Source organism: Etheostoma spectabile, chromosome 18, assembly GCF_008692095.1.
Source record: "Etheostoma spectabile isolate EspeVRDwgs_2016 chromosome 18, UIUC_Espe_1.0, whole genome shotgun sequence".
NCBI lineage: Eukaryota > Metazoa > Chordata > Actinopteri > Perciformes > Percidae > Etheostoma > Etheostoma spectabile.
This window is the reverse complement of record NC_045750.1, coordinates 5,959,251-5,977,136: the sequence shown is the minus strand read 5'-3', so window position 1 is coordinate 5,977,136 and position 17,886 is coordinate 5,959,251. Positions and strand designations below refer to the sequence as shown.

The following is a 17,886-nucleotide window of genomic DNA, read 5'->3' as shown; positions in this document are numbered from 1 at the left end:
TGGCGCTGGTGAGGCTGGCTGTTAGGTTAGTGAGAGCAGCAGGGAACGACAGAACTCAACTATAGGTAAGCTACATCTGAACCATAACTATTGATAATAGAACTAGACAGAGGAAATACATGGTATGAACTCTTTAAAAGCGTTTCCTCACCCCAAGCATAGCGGAATAGATCGTATCACGATATATTTATGGAAATAGCTAGCTAGTTACCAATTGAATGGACACTTCAGCTAACTAGTAGCTACTTAGCTGACGTTAGCTTGCAGCTTGCGTCCAGCGTTGTTTTACTATTGACAGTGTTTCAGTCATGTTCTTTTGGTTGTTGTAAACGTTACTTTAAAGAACCAAGTAAAGTATCGATGCGTAGACAGTTATGACCCTGTTGAAGTCCCGTGATTCGGCATTTCTGTCTCTGTCATACTCCACTATGGGAATGTAGGTGAAGGGTCAAAGGCAGGGTAGGGTGTTGGGCAGGGTGACCGTCATACTGCCCTACATAATACAACAGAAATAAGACGTACATAAATAAGACATTGTGGTGTGTGTATATATATATATATATATATATATATATATATATATTTAATACGTACCAGAATAGAGCCTTAAATCCCTTTAGCTAGGTCTTTAGTTGTATGTCTGGTACGGTTAACGTTGAGGAGAAGAAGGAAAAAAATTAGACAAAAATCAGCTCCTAACTTGGGATATTATTAATTCGTAATGTTTTGTACTCTTTGCACTTCATGGTCTGTTCTTTGCACTATTAGCACATGCACTTTAACCACTCTCTGCACTTTATAATGTAAACTATGTCATGTTTTTTTTGTAATTTGTTGTTGATTGTCTTTATCTTTTGCTCTCTAATGTATGTCATAACATGTATTTTGTAAAAAAACTTCAATAAAGCCTTTTTGTAAAAAAAAAAAAAAAAAAAAAAGGTAACGTTGAGGTCGGCGTTGGAAGAAGTAACGATACTCAGCTCTTTTACCTAAAGTAGAAATGTAAACTCTAAAATACTTCCGTTACAACTAAAAGTCTTGAAGTCAAAATGTTACAGACGTATTAACAATACAGAAGCATTATTGTTTTCAGATACTTAATACTACTGGGTAGATTGATTGCATAGCATATCAAACTGCATGTAGACTGTATCATGCTAATATTATTAACTGATTGCCTCATAATTCTAGGGCAGTAATAAGTATATTTCTCTCTGAAATATAGTAGCTGTAAAATATGTAGTATGGAAATATGTACAAAAAAAATTCAGTATAGTACTAGAGAAAAATGTGCTTAGTTACATTCCGTCACTAGGCAAGTTATGTTTTTCTAATGATATAGAGCAAAGTAACATTGCATTTCCACAGTATCATATGGCGTGTGAATATTAGGGGTAATTATACGTCAAATGATCTAATCATATAAACAATCATGCAAGCCTTTACTGTTATGTCTAGGTAATGTGATTCAGTTGACCTTTTGCCTACAGAGGTAGATCTAGCGTAAGCCAACATGAGAGGCTGTGTAGTGTGGTGTTATGTCACTCAGCAGGCTGACCTGTCACCTAAAAATGACGGTAAAAAGGTATAGTCTCCATGGGTTAATGTGCTGATAAATATATAAAATAAGAACAGCATTGTGAATTGAGACAAGGAAAGCCAAGACTTTGGCAAACACTGTATAGGAAATGTAAGAACATGTATCAAAATCAGAAAAGTAAGTAAGTAACATTTATAAGGAATTTGACTAGATAGATGGTGCATGGATAAACATATTCAAAGGAAATGAATAATACATGATCTAACTAAGTCTTCTGTTGATAAAAGTACTGCACTATGTAAATTAATTTATAACATAGTGCACAGGCAAAATGCTGTGTCAATATGTTGCTGTAATTTCGGTCCTTGTGTTCTGTATGGAATTTTTATTCTTTTCTTTCCATTTAAATATTTTTCTCTCTTTTTTTTAAACAATTAAGTGAATTTGCAAATTTGTGGCAAGCATGTACAGCTGTCTTTAATTCAATGTTGGGTGGGTTTCTTTTACAAGGCCTCAGGTTGTTGTTTTTGTCATCTTTGCTCATCTTACAGCCTTCTTTTCTTATTGTTAAGCATTTATATTTGTACATATTTGTTTGTTTATGTAAATGTTTCTTATACATTTTTTATTTATATATTTGTGCATAAAAAAAATCAAATAAATGATATATACAATAGCATGATAAATGCACAGGTGGTAGGCTATATATAGTGTGCATTGGACAGGTTGTAATGCTATCTTATACAACAGTCTTGCAATATATCCTCTCTTCATCCAGTTCATACTGTTAGAGAGGGCTTCATTCAGTTGTATGGTTATTTTGGAGGATGTAGTTTGACTTGCTACTGAATTGTACTGCATTATACAGAGAGGTGTTTCTGTTATTACGCCTACCCCCATTGATAGAAATGTTTTCAGTCCAGTTTAAATTGTAGTCTGCTTTTTTCTGCTTGAGAAAAAAAAATACTGTTAATGTTATTTGTGTGTGTGTGTGTTATTTTATCACAACACTGTTTACAACTTTGTAGTAACAATTACAGTTTCTTTCTCTGTAGAACATAATGGCTTCAATGCTGCTGAACACGATGTGGAGCGGCTCTGTCCGCCCTTCCCGGGCGATGTGGTTAGGTATGTTTTCTTTATTATTATTTGTTTGACAGATATATGTGAAAGCTATACATACATACATACATACCTATCTATCAAGTCAGAACTACAGCTCCAACAGCTGAATTTATGAATACATACAGTATAAAGTAGTACTGTGATCTTTAGCAACTATCATGTTTGTTTATTTAACGCTAGCCTTTCTATTTGTCACTTTACACTAACTGGTAATCAGTTGATTGGGTGGTGATCATCTCCTAAAATCTAAAATACAGACGTCTGGTCTTTAATTTAAACTGCTCAACACTGTCATCTAAAATGCTGTTGTAGAGTACAGACTTGATTCTCTTCTCAGGAAGCCATTGTATGTTACATATCATATGTGTTTGCTGCTGAATATGGAGCACAGACTCTTTAAATGATATAACTGAGGATGATAAGGAATGTTTTTCTCTGTCTGTCTCAGGGGCACGCTCTCTAAGTACGACAGCTCAGCTTCAGGCTCAGGGTAAGTCGTTACTCTAAGTGATATCACTTACATAGCAATCCAGATTATAGTCTTGTGGAGGTCCCACTGTTTAAAATGTGAGCGGAACATTGTGAGCCTCTTTTTATCCTGGACAGAACCTATGCAAAACTACCCTGTCTAGATGGAACCGAAATGGTTGAAACGTTGATATTAAAGGTGCTGTAGGTAGGATTGTGAGGACTTAGCCAAAAAATATTGAACATTGACAACTTCTCAGTCCCCCCCAATCCTCAGGTCAGCTCACAACTATCAGAGGGTAACTGCCTGTTACTGTCTTCTTTTTCTTTTAGTTCAGACAAAGAGCAAAAAGACCCTGGCACGGCCTGGTATGAAGAACATAGTTCTGGTGGAAGGAGTTCGAACCCCTTTCCTGCTGTCTGGAACCACGTACGTCTCTGGCTCTTTTCCTATAGTTAAGTTCACTGGCTGGAGCCTCTGGCCAGCATGAGTTTAGGAAGAGGGACAGCGTGTTGTGAATTGGCATTTACAGAGACAGTGTCTTATCTTGAACGTACCTTTCTGGTTTGTGTTTACAGATATGCTGACCTTATGCCCCATGACTTGGCCAGAGCAGCTCTGCAGTAAGTGGTTTTCATACGTCGTGTTTTTTTGAGTCAATGGTGTCATAACACTAACAAATCCACCATCTGAGTTGTAATTGACAGCATAAATCGAGGTACAGTCTGCTGACAGCGTGCAGTTGTTCCAATGAACTGGCCATCAATACCACTTTATTTATTTTTTTCAATAGTGGCCACCAAGCAGCGCCGTACCAAGGAACTTAACACGAAGTACATTTTTATGTTAGTGAATTACATGTACAGTTATATATTATTACACCTATCAACTGATCCTGCTTCCATCCTATAGTGTTCATTAAAGCAGACGTTATTTTCCTTTTCACCAAAGAAAAAATCTAAAGACTGTCTAAGAGAGAGTTTGACCCAGAGTAGCGTAATAGACCAGAGTGATAGAGACTGTGGGGGTAGAACGAGTATGAGACAGCAGAAGAGTTGCAGGAGTAAGAGAAGAGAGAGCGAGAGATAAAGAGATGCGAGTAAGAGAAGAGAGAGAGAGAGAGAGAAGGGAGAAGAAACAGAGCTGTAAGAGGGGGGAGTGTTTTGGGGAAAAAAAATAAAGAAATGTTTCTCAAACATTTTTTTTTGTTGTAGTGCTGATGTGATTTTAAAATTGTCCATTTGTGTTTCCCTAGGGGTCTGCTACACAAGACGGGCTTACCCAAAGATGCCGTAGACTACATCATCTATGGGACAGTCATTCAGGAGGTCAAAACCAGCAATGTAGCAAGAGAGGTATTATCTCCCACTGGAAGTGGCACTCAACTTGGTCCTTACAAAAATAGAAGTAGAGAACATACACACACCTTCTCTCCTGAGGCCAGCACCTCTACAGAAAGACAAGCAGTCCTAGTCTTAAGTGCAAAAACAACACAATACACACATCGTGCACACACTCATTTATGTCTGAAGGCAAACACACCACACACACAAGCCTTGGTCCTAAGCATTACTACTATTTTTGAGCTGCTGTTTTGTGCATCTCCTTTATTTTTGACTGATTTCAGGCAGCATTGGGTGCAGGCTTCTCTGACAAGATCCCAGCTCACACCGTCACCATGGCCTGCATCTCCTCCAACCAGGCAATGACCTCAGGTATGTCAGGGAAAGTAATCTCTACACCAAGCCTCTACCATTTGCCTCTCAGAGAAACCTGAACTACGTAGTCTTATATTGTAGCTGGGGAAAAAAACAACGAGGATTGTCGTGCTGTATGCTGCACACACACATTACTTGGAAGTAATAAAAATGCATTTTGATCTTAACAACAGAAAGACTAAACAAACAAGCACTCAAGCTGAGCTAAAGACATAGCACAACACAACATCTGGGCATGTTATAGATGAGGAAAATAAGGAAAAACTACACAGATGTCTTACGACAATGAATGGGAAATGACAAAGGGGGATCACAGCAGGGGGCTGAGGTCAGATGTGTCCTCTTGCCATTACAGGAAGACCCATTATGATTTTTTTTTTGGTTGTCCTCTTTGTTTGACTCTCTTTTCTCTGTCCGTTTCTCCAGCTGTTGGTCTGATCGCTGCAGGCCAGTGTGACTCTGTTGTGGCAGGAGGGGTGGAGTTCATGTCCGATGTTCCAATCCGTCACAGCCGCAAGATGAGAAAGACCATGCTGTCCCTCAACAGGGCGAAGACCCTTGGCCAGAGGCTCAGTCTGATTGGCAGTATCCGGCTGGCACATCTCTCCCCCGAGGTATTTATTCACTTAAAATCTCTTAAAATTTTCACCACTTTCAGTTTGTTTAATGTGATTTGGTAGTCTGGATGCCAGTCGAACTTAGCCCCGCCCACATCATTTGAGGTCAGAAAGTTGGGTCTGGACTTGATCCGTTGTGGAGCAGCTATGCTCAAACCAGAGCGGTTTGGACCAATCAAATTGTCAGGGTGGGCTTTATATGATGATGGGCAGCTGATTGACAGTAACGTAATGAACCGTGTCACCACAGAGCGCTTGGGTTGAACCGCTGGAGAACTGAGATGTGTAGATTCCGCCATTGCGTCTGTTATAGAAGATATGGACAGCCCATTTATTTTAAAAGAGGAACTGAGAACCCTGATCAAAGCTTTTGTCGATCAGAAAGATGTTTTTGCCGTCCTTCCTACGAGATTCGACAAAAGTTCAAAATACGTCACATACTCCGTTGCTCTGATTGGTTGTAGGTCTATCCAATTGGGTGCAGAGGCTCTTTCTTTCCTGGTTTGGTTGAAACACGCCCTATAATCACAGCCCAATGGAGCGGAATCAGACTCATATTCTGACTAGAATCTGAGTATGACAACATCCGGCTAGTGATTTGCAGCGTCAGAACTCACATGTCTTGTGTCTTTGTGTGCGTTTGTAGCTTCCTGCTGTGGCTGAGTTCTCCACAGCTGAGACGATGGGCCACAGTGCTGATCGTCTGGCTGCTGCGTTTGGGGTCTCCAGAATGGAGCAGGATGAGTTCGCTGTGCGATCACACACTCTGGCCAAACAGGCCCAGGACGCCGGTCTGCTGCAGGATGTCATCTCCTTTAAAGTGCCAGGTAAACAGTTCTCTGCTCTTTAAAGGAAAGATACATTCAAGGGTTAGAGATGGTTTAGTCTCGCAATGCCAGATCTTATCTCCACAGCGCTGTGGAGATAAGATCTGGCTCCACCACACATACATTCTGGGATAGGAGAAAAATACGTTCTGGGTTGTTTGGATTTTTTTAAACCAATCACAATCCTCCTGGCCGGAGCTAATCGCCGGACGCAGCAACAGCCGCTCTGCAAAATGGTCTTGGGAAGGAACTTGTTTTGGTGGAACACTTGCACCCCGCAAAAAGAAAAGCTACATAAAATGTTAAATGTAGTTAACTGTTCACACAATACAATATCGTGAGTTATTTACAGTAGCTGGATACATGGTTAATGTGTGTATTTGGTCCACAGCAATTCCCGCCAATCGGTCTCAAAACGTCCCAGTTAGAGAGTAAATGCAGTAAACATATTCTCTAACCAAGCAGGCCTGCCGTGTTGCACAATCCAATTGTTCTTTAAAACTTGGCATTGTCAGCGAGTAGCCTGCTAGCTCTGGGTTTGTTCCGTTGCTCCAGACTGGGGATGGTTGAATACGTCGTATTAGTTGTCAGGAATGTTATGGATGGTTGTGTATTTAAATTTTGGTTGTTATATTGTAGTAACTAGTAGATGTCATTTGCCTGTGCTTGTTGTCACCAGGTCGTGATATTGTTTCCAAGGACAACGGCATCCGGCCATCCTCCATGGAGCAAATGGGCAAACTGAAGCCCGCCTTCATTAAACCTCACGGCACAGTCACCGCCGCAAACTCCTCCTTCCTGGTAAGCCCACACACATCAGGCCCTGCAGCACTCGGTGTCTTTAATTCCTCCAGTTCAAGAACGCATTCATTGTTTATTTGACTCTGTGTGTTACACAAACGCACAAAGCTACACACACCTAGCCTGGTCCTACCACACTCTGGTACATTTCATCTGTCCAGAGAGTCTGACCCCTCTCCATTGACAAGTGTTAACTTCCTTGAAGGCGGGTCCTCTGTTGAAGTTTAAAACTATTGGATCTGCCCAGAGCCACTCTGGATCTCTTTCAACTGTTTTTTCTCCCCAAAAAACCATTCATTCATGAGCTGCCCTGGCATTAAAAACGCTGCTTGTTTGTGCGTGTCCTCAGACTGACGGTGCGTCTGCTGCGCTCATCATGTCTGAAGAGAAAGCGTTGGCTATGGGTTACAAGCCCAAAGCCTACCTCAGGTATCTACACCCTCTCTTTTTTGGTAGAGCAGCCTCAATTATTCCCCAATAATGCTCTTTCAGATGTTCTGATCATATTATATTTGCATCCCTGGTAGAGACTTTGTCTACGTGTCCCAGGACCCCAAAGATCAGCTACTTTTGGGGTGAGTTCACACATTTAGTTTAGCTAAAAAAAGCGAACATTTGCAAAACAAGGGGTTCTTATACAATTTGGGAGGGAACTGTTGAAGCTAACCTAGTGTGTGTTTTGACCTACTGTACAGTACATTTGTACATGTATTCTGAGGTGACTTGCTCTTTTGAAGACCAACAGTTTGATTTCTGTTTCACATTGGGTCCTGTTTAACTTTTCCAGGCCAACGTACGGTACACCAAAGGTCCTGGAACGGGCCGGCTTGACCATGAGTGATATTGACGTCTTTGAGTTCCACGAGGCATTTGCAGTAAGTTATCGCAACAGATTATTTGGGGGGGGTTACGACTGTGTGACCTTGTGTGGTGGTGGGTGAATATATCCTGTCAATCTCCAAGATATTTCTGGTTACAGATATGCATGATTAAAGCTGAATCTTTCAGTTTCTGTGTCTGCCTTAATCCCAGTCATGGCCTGTGTTATTCATGGACATCAATGTTGGAGTAAGATTTGACTGGTGCTCTCACGTCCTGCACTTTTGAATCCGTTGAAATCAATTTGTTTTCTTTCTGGTATCTATGGTAACTCTGTGGATGTATCTGTGTGTGTTTTCCAGGGCCAGATAATGGCAAATATGAAGGCTTTGGACTCGGATTGGTTCGGTCAGACGTACCTGGGCAGGAAATCAAAGGTAAAGATAGCCACTGGTCATACTGCAGCAGAGTAACAGTAAATTAAGGACAAGATGTGGTATTGGTGTCATATTTAGATTTTACACTAAGAAGTACTTTAGTACAACTATAATTGTGAATGTGTGTGTGTGCGTGTAGGTGGGAGCTCCACCCATGGAGAAGTTCAACCTGTGGGGAGGTTCTCTGTCTTTGGGTCATCCGTTCGGAGCCACGGGCTGCCGGCTGGTAACCACGGTGGCACACCGGCTGCAGAAGGAGGGAGGACAGTACGGACTGGTGGCGGCTTGTGCTGCCGGAGGACAGGTAATGACACAGGCCACGTCTGACTGTTTTCATGGTTTCCGCGGGGTCTTAAAAAGTATCTAACATTTCAAAATCTAATTTTAGGCCTTAATAAGTCTTACATTCCCTCAAGTAGGTTCTAGGTCTTATGTTGTTTTAGACCGGTCTTGATTTCCCTACAACTATCAACTTTACCTCCTAATGCTCTTATTTTGTATTATTCCGTGGTGTTGTAGTTCTTTCTTCCGCTAGTCCAAATATATCTTCTTATATATTATGACTACAAATGAGACCAACATGCCACTTCTATTGCAGCCAATCAGCTTTGACTTATTAGAGCGAGTCTCTTTCGGATTGTACCATAAGATATAAAACAGAATTTATTCTTCAGCTTTGGGGAAGTGCAAGTTTAGCGATACTTGGTTTGAAAAAAAACTGAATTTAGGGCCCAGTTGATGTTGTGTCTTAAATTTCATATATAATGGTCTTAAAAAGTCTGAAATCTGACATGGTGAAACCGGCAGAAACCCTGGTTTTTCTCAATAGTACAATTTAAAAATTTCACAATTTAAAGCGTTAAGTAACATTTTTGGGAATTTAGAGTAGTATCATTTTTAAGTACAATTCTGGGCAACTCAGATGTTTTTTGTTTGTTTTTTTCAAGTCTTGCAGTGTTTTCATTCTATTTTCCTTCTCTTAGACCATCTAACTTTTTACTTGTTCATTTTTTTCTGACCAACTTGTATTGTGTGTTTCAGGGTCACGCCATGGTGATTGAGGCCTACCCCCAGTAAAATACGTAAAACACCATCTTAAACCCGATCTTCAAGTTCATCACAACGGCTTCACACACACACACACACCAGACACCCGACTGTACATACTAGCACCACTTTGCCTTGCTGAGAGTCAGATGCAGTATGTGAGTGAGTCTTAGGAATCTTGCTTCAAAGCTGTTTAAATTATAGAGTAACGTTGTAAAGAAAGGTTTCTCATGATTTTCTAGACTTTGAGGTGCATCTTGTCTGCATTGTGACTGAGTCGAATGTAACATAGCTTAATTTAAGCACTCGGAGGAGCTACAGTGATCCTAATGTTTATATACGCTGTAATATTTTTTTCTTACGAACTGTTGGAATTAAAGAGTGTGATGACGACCACACTGACACTCTTTCATTGGTTGGCTATTCTTTCTCGCCCTTCAAAGAGACCTTTTGCAGAAATACACTGGTTACAGGTTTTAGTCTCCTATGAGAGCAAACGGACTACTTTCGGGTTTTGGACTGTTGCAGTTTTTTTTGACCAAACAAACATCCTGTACAAATAAGCGACAGTTGATCAAGAAGAAACGAACTTAAATAAATGCCACAAAGCTCACACAAGGTTGCAGGTGCATGCTGTTAGACATCAACAGTATTTTTCTTTTTTCTTTTTTTTTTGTCTTTTTTGGGAAAGCGGTAGGACATTATTGTGATTTGCATTTTTCACTATTTACTGACATTTTATTGACAAAACAGTTAACTAAATTATTGGCAGTAGGGCTGGGCGATATAGAGAAAATCAAATATCAATATTTTAGACCAAATACCTCGATATTCGATATTGTATAGTGCTTTAACAAAATGTTATTTACACAATGAGATTTTTGATAAAAATTCTCCAGAAATTATTTAATGACTTAGTGGGTAAATAGAACAGCTCGAACAGTCCGGTAAGTTCAGAAAATGACATCACATTACTGTAATGCAGCCTTTAAAACCAGGAAAAGACAACACTTAACATATTACAATATATCCATAATCCAAGATGATATGGAGTCTCATATCGCGATATCAATACATCAGTATATTGCCCAGCCCTAATTGGCAGTAACCGTGATGAACATAATCATTTGTTTCAGTGCTTATCTCATGGGTATGTGTATTTGTACATGGTAACAATAAATATTTGTGACTAAACAAGCTGATAAGTTGGTTCATTTTTTTGATTTAGACCTTAAGAACAGCAACAATTAAAGTTAGATGCTCGTATCTGCTTCATCCCTGTGTGGCTGTGGTTTTTATCAGATTTGACAATTATAAACAATCAATCATAAATGTCTAAATCTCATAAATGACAACACTTTCTTTTCTTTTTTCCCCTCAAATGAGCCCCACCTACTTCAAACCAGTGAGAGAAGCAAAGACAAAAACACAAATACAGAAATCTGTCGTGTGAAATAACCAAAGGTGTTTAAAACATACAGTGTTTTTGTTCACATGTAGAACCCCAATGCTGATACTTGGAAACAACAGGGCTTTTAACATATTCTCATAAATCGAAAGATTTCACAGAAATCGCTGGCTGAATAAGGTTTTGACCTCACCGCAATAAAGATAATTAGATCAGCGCTTTCACGTAAATTCAAGTAGTTTCATTTCAATTGTAGGTTTACAAAATTCACTGTGTATGTCACGCCGTGACTGTGAGTAGTTGATGCATTGTCTCTACGTGTCTTTACACCCTATTCTCATCTGCCTTGATGCACGGACAACAACTTCAAGTAATGTTGATGGGCTGTGTTTAATTCAGCAGGGACTGAACCTATTGCAAGAGAAAAGATCAATGTATAGAAAGCTTTGTGTTGCAGATAACAACAATGAATGGGGGGGGGGGGGGGGGGAGGGGGTGCACCGTCTACTCCTTTTTAACAGATTTTTCAACAAATTTGCATTGCCAAAATATTTTGCATTTGCATCCTGGCCTCTGTACCAAGATGTGTCAGCAGTAGACTGGCTTTGGATTCCTGTGCTCTTAATTGATGGTGAAGAATGCTGTCTGCTTCTGACGGGAGACTGATGTTAATGAGGAGGTAAAGTGGGGATGCTCGGGCTTCCTGGTGATTTAAAACACATAAATATGGAAAAATTTGGGAATATGGCTGGCAGGTTACTTAAAAGTTCAGGTTGCGGGGGCGTCTTCCTGATATCTAAGTGTTTACATTTTTGGAAAAAGCAAACTTTTACATCCTCAAAAGTGTTTGTGCAATTGACACCGGATTAGTAAACGTATATCAACACATTTGGCTCTTTTCTGCTTTGGTGTGTACGATTCCCTCAGCACTGAGCCAGGAATCTTCTCTACTCATCACACACACACACACACACACCCCTACCTACCTTAGGTTTGGGGGGGGGTGGGGGGGGGGGTGTTAACATAACTTCAGTCAGACACTTCCGTTTAAAATATATTTAGAGATTTAATTCTTCCAGTTAAAGAAATCCTTGACTCTGAGCGGGACGAGTTGATTAATGCAGCCGGGCCTGTCACACGGGCTACAGGCGGAGGGAATAAAACCAATGTTTTACTGCCGAGGCAAAACGGAGCTCGAATGTAAATAGTAGGGAGAGAGAGAGAGGGGTTTTTGTGTTGTTAAAGCTTCAAAACCGCCTCAACCCTGCGAGACACCGGAGACACGCAGACACACACCGACAGAGCGGGCCGCCTCCCTGCCGCAGCGGGGCTTTGATCAGACGGAACCTTTTATGGGGAATGACTGGCGAATGCACCCGCTGCTGTCACTACAAATCTACCTCACCGAACTCGCGGGGAAGCGGGGAGGGGAGGAAGGAGGGTGGTGGGGGGTTCGCGCGGAGAGAGAGAGAGAGAGAGAGGAGAGAGAGAGAGAGAGAAGAGAGAGAGAGAGAGAGTCGGTGTGCCGCGGTGTCTTTCATCTCGTCCTAGCCGGCTCACGCGGGACGGCACCTGCTGAAAGCTGCACTTGACTCGCGCTACCTCCACCTGCTCGTGCGCTCAGTGTGCGCGCGAGTGGGATGTTTAACAAGTAGCAATCACACTCCTTCTGCAAAGTAGTCTAATTTGGACTGCTTTTAAACATTTTCACTGTATAGTTTATATTGACTACTGCTTTATTTCTTGGCTTTTGTCATAGGTATTATTTTACTATTTTATGTAGCCTACTGTGTTCTTTTTCATACAGATTTGTTCATAAAGGCTATGGGATATTGTTTTCTATACAGTATGTTCTATGTTTTAATGCACTATAGACCTACTGTAATGCACCCAATGCATGTGCTACAGGGGTCAGCGTCTTTTTCCACAATTTTTAGATAATAAAAGTTGCTAGAAAGCCGAAGATTATATTTTATATACATTTTTGATTAATACATAACATTAAATCGAGTATCACTTCACATCCTTATTGAATAAATGAATGGCCTTGCATTGTCTCTGATGCAAGTATCACCAGTGAATGAATAACATTAAAGCAACAGCCCAGCTTATGTCCTTCCTTGCCATTTACCAGGCAATCATCGCCTCCCTCATACAGTCAACATAAAGCCACCGGAATAAAGCCTGGAAAAGTTCAAGAATCCACCCCTTAAGCCACAATTAACGCCTTTTATGTTGTTTGTTTAATGAGCACAAAGTATACAATTTTACATTGAGTTACGTGCTGAAATATATTTGTTGGCCAGGAGAAGTAACTTCCTGGAATCTCACAGTGACAAATTGGCAAACTATTCCTTTAAATTCTCCACCAGAAATTTACAACACAATGATTTATCTTGTAAAAATACACTTAGTCCACAAGTGAAAACAAAAACAACATACTACTACCTGGTGACTAGCATATCAGCAATTATTAACTAGGCCTACTTAGTTATAGGCCTGTTAGTAACACAGTCCCTCAGCAGGTAGCTTGGTCCTAGAAAGGTTATCCTCTAATTCAAAAAACCAACGTTTACAAAACAGCTAACAAGCAGAGAACCAAAGGAGAAAAGCTCTAACAAGGGCATTTGTGGAGTAGGGTGAATAAAGATACCTGTGTCAATATTTGCTTAGTCACACATCTCACAAGTGGCAGAATGTAACAATGTCAGTTAAACTGTTAAGGAACTGTGACAGAACCTGTTACCAGTAGCAACAGGCTGTCGGTGACATCACAATCACACAAGTGAATTAAATGTAGTCCTGCTCAGAAACAGTACTGATGTGCAAACGGCGTAAGAACATGACTTTGCTCTTTCCGCTTGTTCATCAGATCAAAATCTTCATCTGATGAAGACTGAGAGCTCCAGTAAGTGGACCTTGAGTGGACCCTGCTGGTTCTGAGGTTAAGAATCACTTGTCACACTTGTCAATCATTTTGAGAGCAAGAGCAGATTTTGATTCTGTGTTTCACATCTTAACTGCCCATGATGGAGTCGGCTGTAACTTGGGCCGGGCAGTACATTGTAGGCTTCCTGACTAGGGTTGGGTACCAAAACCCGGTTCCACTATGGAACCGGTTCCTACCTAGCTACTGTAAATGTAGGCTGCTTTAAAATGCCATATGCTCCCTCTGGGCTCTGGTTAGCATATCAACTCAACATTTATTTTGTTGTTTCTTGTTAACAGTATAGCTGTTATTTATTGTTAAATTATTGGGGTATACTTATTATAAGTATTTTAAGCACTTTAAAACATTAATATATTGTTACATTTAAATGATTTGTTTTTTTCAAATGATTTAAAGAAAACTCTATGAAAGAGGCTTTCTTTGGTGTCATTTTTGTCAAGAATCGGTTTTGGAGTCCAAATCGTTTTAAAAGTACCACGTCGGCATCAGAATCGTAAAAATCCAAGCGAGGAATGGTGATATGACACATGAGTTTGGTGTGGGAGACCTGGGTCGGATACATTAACCATGTGTCCCTGAGCAGGACACATAACCGCAGTTGCTGCCGAGGCGTGCCACCTCTGACATATATAACAATTAGAAGTCGCTTTGGATAAAAGCGTCAGCTAAGTGACATGTAGTAACCAACATATAGATAACATCTCAACAACATCGCTGATCATGTAAACATGCTCCGGGGCTAGGGATGCCACCGGGCCCTTAAAATACAAAATCGTCCCCCCATATTTAAAAATTAAAAAAAATGCATCCGTTTTGGTTTTCTGTTGCTGTAGAAGTCGCAACTCCGTATGAAATCAAGGTCTTTATTTTTCTGGATGAAAGGTAGCAACCCTATCCAGGGCTCCTGTCTGGCTCTGGGCTTCAGGATCCCCCTCTCCTTGGAGGTGTCTAATTACCAAGTAGGCTAAATGAATTAGCCCAGTGTGCTATTTTAGTTAGATGATATTTAGTTGTCACTTGCTTCCAGGACATGTGTCCCATTAGCACGCTAATTAAATACTGTAGATAAATAACTGAAGTTTTTTCCTAGAAGATACACTAATTCAACTCCTTTTCATTAGCATGTTTATTAATTACCTTCATTTATAAAATTAGCATTGGCTGACAAGAAAAAAAAGTGAGTGAAGGTTTTAATGCAACTGAGCATGAGAGGGCTGAGTGACATCACAGAAACTTGTTTCTGATTGCAGGAAATTACAATGTTACAACCCCATACTCCTATAAGAATATTACACACTAAAACACTCTAATCTGCTTCATCACTGTGGGGGTGTGGCTTGATCAGGTATGGCAATATAAACAAACAAACCCACAACTGTCATCACATTTTGAGAAATGTGTGAAATGACCAAAAGTGTTTTAACTTACAATTTCATGTAAAACACCGTTGCTTAACGTTTTTTTGTTGTTTTGTTGTGTGAAGCTTTTTCTGACTTTTTTGTCACTTTTCTGATGTCTCTGTTGAGTTTTTCTTGTTTTTTTCCCAATGTTTTTGAAGCCTTTTTGTCACTTTTTTTTCCAACCTTCTATCAATTTTTTTTTCAAATGCTGAAAAATGTAATAAAACGCCCAAGGGGATTGAAAGTATTGAACTGATCATTTATTATAATGCTGAAGAACGTTGTATGGAAACATCCACGTCATTTTGTTGGACAATTTGTTGAAAGAAACCCACATTTTTGATATAGAGACTTTTTGAAAACGGGTCAAATTTGACCCGAGGACAACAGGAGGGTTAAAATCCAACAAACAAAAAAATCCCTTCATAATGGCATAATAAAAAAATCCTCATATTTTAGAAGCTGGAACCACAACTGATTGTTAAATGACTCCTTAAACCCTGTTTCCCATCACCTTTATGGGGGTGTCCTTCCTAGTTTATCATCTACTTATGCACAATCATCTACTCCATTATGTTAACTGTTCAGTGATAGAATATCTCAACATGTTAATGACGCAGCTGCGATCAGAGCAATTTGTGGTGTGGTATTTTTGTGCACACTGCTGCTTTTATCAATGCTATTTTCCAATTGTAAAATTACACTCCTTCTATGACATACTATACACATCCGATCAAAAGTTTGGGGTCACCTTGAAATTTCCATTTCACTCCATTATAGACAGAATACCAGTTGAGATCAGTTGCATTGTTTTTATAACCAAGGCAGCAGTTTTCAGATTACATGATGTGCTCACATAATTGCAAAAGGTTTCCCCAATGTTTTTCTAGTTAGTTTTTTAAAAATGATATCAGATTAGTAACAGAATGAGCCTTTGGAACTTTGGATGAATGGTTGCTGATAATGGGCAATGAAGATATTGCATTAAAGATCAGCCCCCCCCCCCACACACACACACACACTCAGATCAGCTGGTATTCTGTCTATAATGGGGTGGTAGGGAAATTTATAAGTGTATGTATTACATGAAAATGCTTGAGAACTCCGAGCATGTTGTGGAAATAGCTCAACGTGAACGTTGAAAAGCTTAGAATGCACCAGAGCTTTTGTCCAGATTAATTACATTGTGCGTGGTGAGCTGCTGCAAACCAATGCTCTAACAGAGAGGAGTAAAGTTGGATTGAATTGAAGTGCTGAAGTGGGAAATCACAAACATTTTGAAGTTGAATGGTTGATGATGTCTATCACTGTGTTGTTAAGTGAAGTCTGTCACAAAGTCGCAATTTGTTACCTCTGTATCCTCAATTTGTTCCCATCTTTCTTGCTCGCTGGGCTTCTTTCCTGACTCTGAAAAAACACCCAAACTAATCCTAATTCACACCTTGAAGCACAGTATAAAAACACCTTTTTCCATCTTCAACAGATTCTACAGTGTTCATCCTCACAGGTACGACTCAATAAAATCCTGAGACATTAAATAAACACTTCAGTTTTCTACCACAGTTCCTAACAAGTGCAGCCAGTGCAGCGAAATGTGGTAAACTACCAACGTTAATCTGATCAGGGGGCCTGTGTGCTTAAGACGGTGTATCTTTGTGGATTCTGGAGGGAACTTTGGCATTCTCAGCAACCCCCACACACACACAAACACACACTCACAAATACATCCTGACATCTGTCGGTTGTTCACCGACTGTACTCAGGTGGATGACAGCGGCTGTGTGTGGAGCAAGTGGATTATGAGGAACGGTAATTGGCTGTCCAGAGAGGCTGCCCATATGTATCTCTATGTGTGTGTGTGTGTGTGTGTGTGTGTGTGCTCTGTCCGCAGTTCATCATGCTCTCATAACGGTCAGTTAGGGTTGTCCGCCAGACTCGATCTCCTGTCGGGATTGTTAATGTTATTGATCAGACGCATACGCTGCATCCATAACGAGAGCTGAGACACTGTTTTCTCACTCAGTAGGACTTAGTCATTAGGAGCCGTACACACTCATAGACATATCCTCATTAACACTCCCGAGTCATACACACTAAACATCCATACACATCTAGTTGTCAGACAACACACACACATGCACACACACACACACACACACAGACACACTTAAACACACACATCACACACACACACACACAGACTGATTTAGTTGAGTGAGACGGGGGGAGAGTGAAGGATAGGGGGCACAAAATGTGGACATGAATGGTGTGTGTGTGCTGCATGTCAGTGTGTGTGAGTGTGCATGGACGTGTGTGTTTGTGTCTGTATCAAGCGTGACATTTGTGTCAGTGTACGGCTGCGCACCGCAGTGTGTATCTCAAGGAGTGTGTGTGTCTGTGTGTATGTGTGTATGTGTGTGTGTCTGTGTGTATGTGGGTGTGTGCGTGTGTGTGTGTGTGTGTGTGTGTATGGCGCGTGTCAGAGTCTGTCAGCCCTGGCGTCTCGTGTCAGGGCGAGAGGCAAGACATTAACAGCTTCTGTCATTCTGCTGACAAAATGGTGGCAGAAGATTTCCCATGGTGCCCTGATGACTGCTGGCGTTTGTCAACAAGCCCTGTCACCGCGGCAATGAGGGGAAGGTGGGGTGGTGAGGGGGTGCGGGAGGGTTAGTGACAGGCCCCAGACCTGTTCCCATGAGCACCAGGGAAAGAGAGAGGGTTCTGTGAG

The 17,886-nt window shown here is 40.7% G+C and overlaps 1 protein-coding gene across 1 annotated transcript; it reads left to right on the top strand.

Annotated features, from left to right (window-relative positions):
* hadhb (hydroxyacyl-CoA dehydrogenase trifunctional multienzyme complex subunit beta) lies at positions 1 to 9,810 on the top strand. Its single transcript, XM_032543568.1, has 16 exons — positions 1 to 65; positions 2,596 to 2,668; positions 3,114 to 3,155; positions 3,467 to 3,563; positions 3,713 to 3,757; positions 4,390 to 4,489; positions 4,762 to 4,849; positions 5,279 to 5,466; positions 6,116 to 6,296; positions 6,976 to 7,097; positions 7,447 to 7,526; positions 7,625 to 7,672; positions 7,885 to 7,972; positions 8,279 to 8,353; positions 8,493 to 8,657; positions 9,395 to 9,810. Exons 2-16 carry the CDS (start codon positions 2,602 to 2,604, stop codon positions 9,428 to 9,430), a joined length of 1,422 nt encoding a protein of 473 aa, XP_032399459.1. The 5' UTR covers positions 1 to 65; positions 2,596 to 2,601; the 3' UTR covers positions 9,431 to 9,810.
* The last annotated feature ends 8,076 nt before the right edge of the window (positions 9,811 to 17,886 follow it).

Coding starts and splice junctions, on each gene's coding strand:
- hadhb (XM_032543568.1), top strand. CDS start 2,602: ATGGCTTCAATGCTGCTGAACACGATGTGGAGCGGCTCTGTCCGCCCT. Junction 4,490..4,761: donor CCAGCAATGTAGCAAGAGAG/GTATTATCTCCC, acceptor GACTGATTTCAG/GCAGCATTGGGTGCAGGCTT. Junction 8,658..9,394: donor CTTGTGCTGCCGGAGGACAG/GTAATGACACAG, acceptor TGTGTGTTTCAG/GGTCACGCCATGGTGATTGA.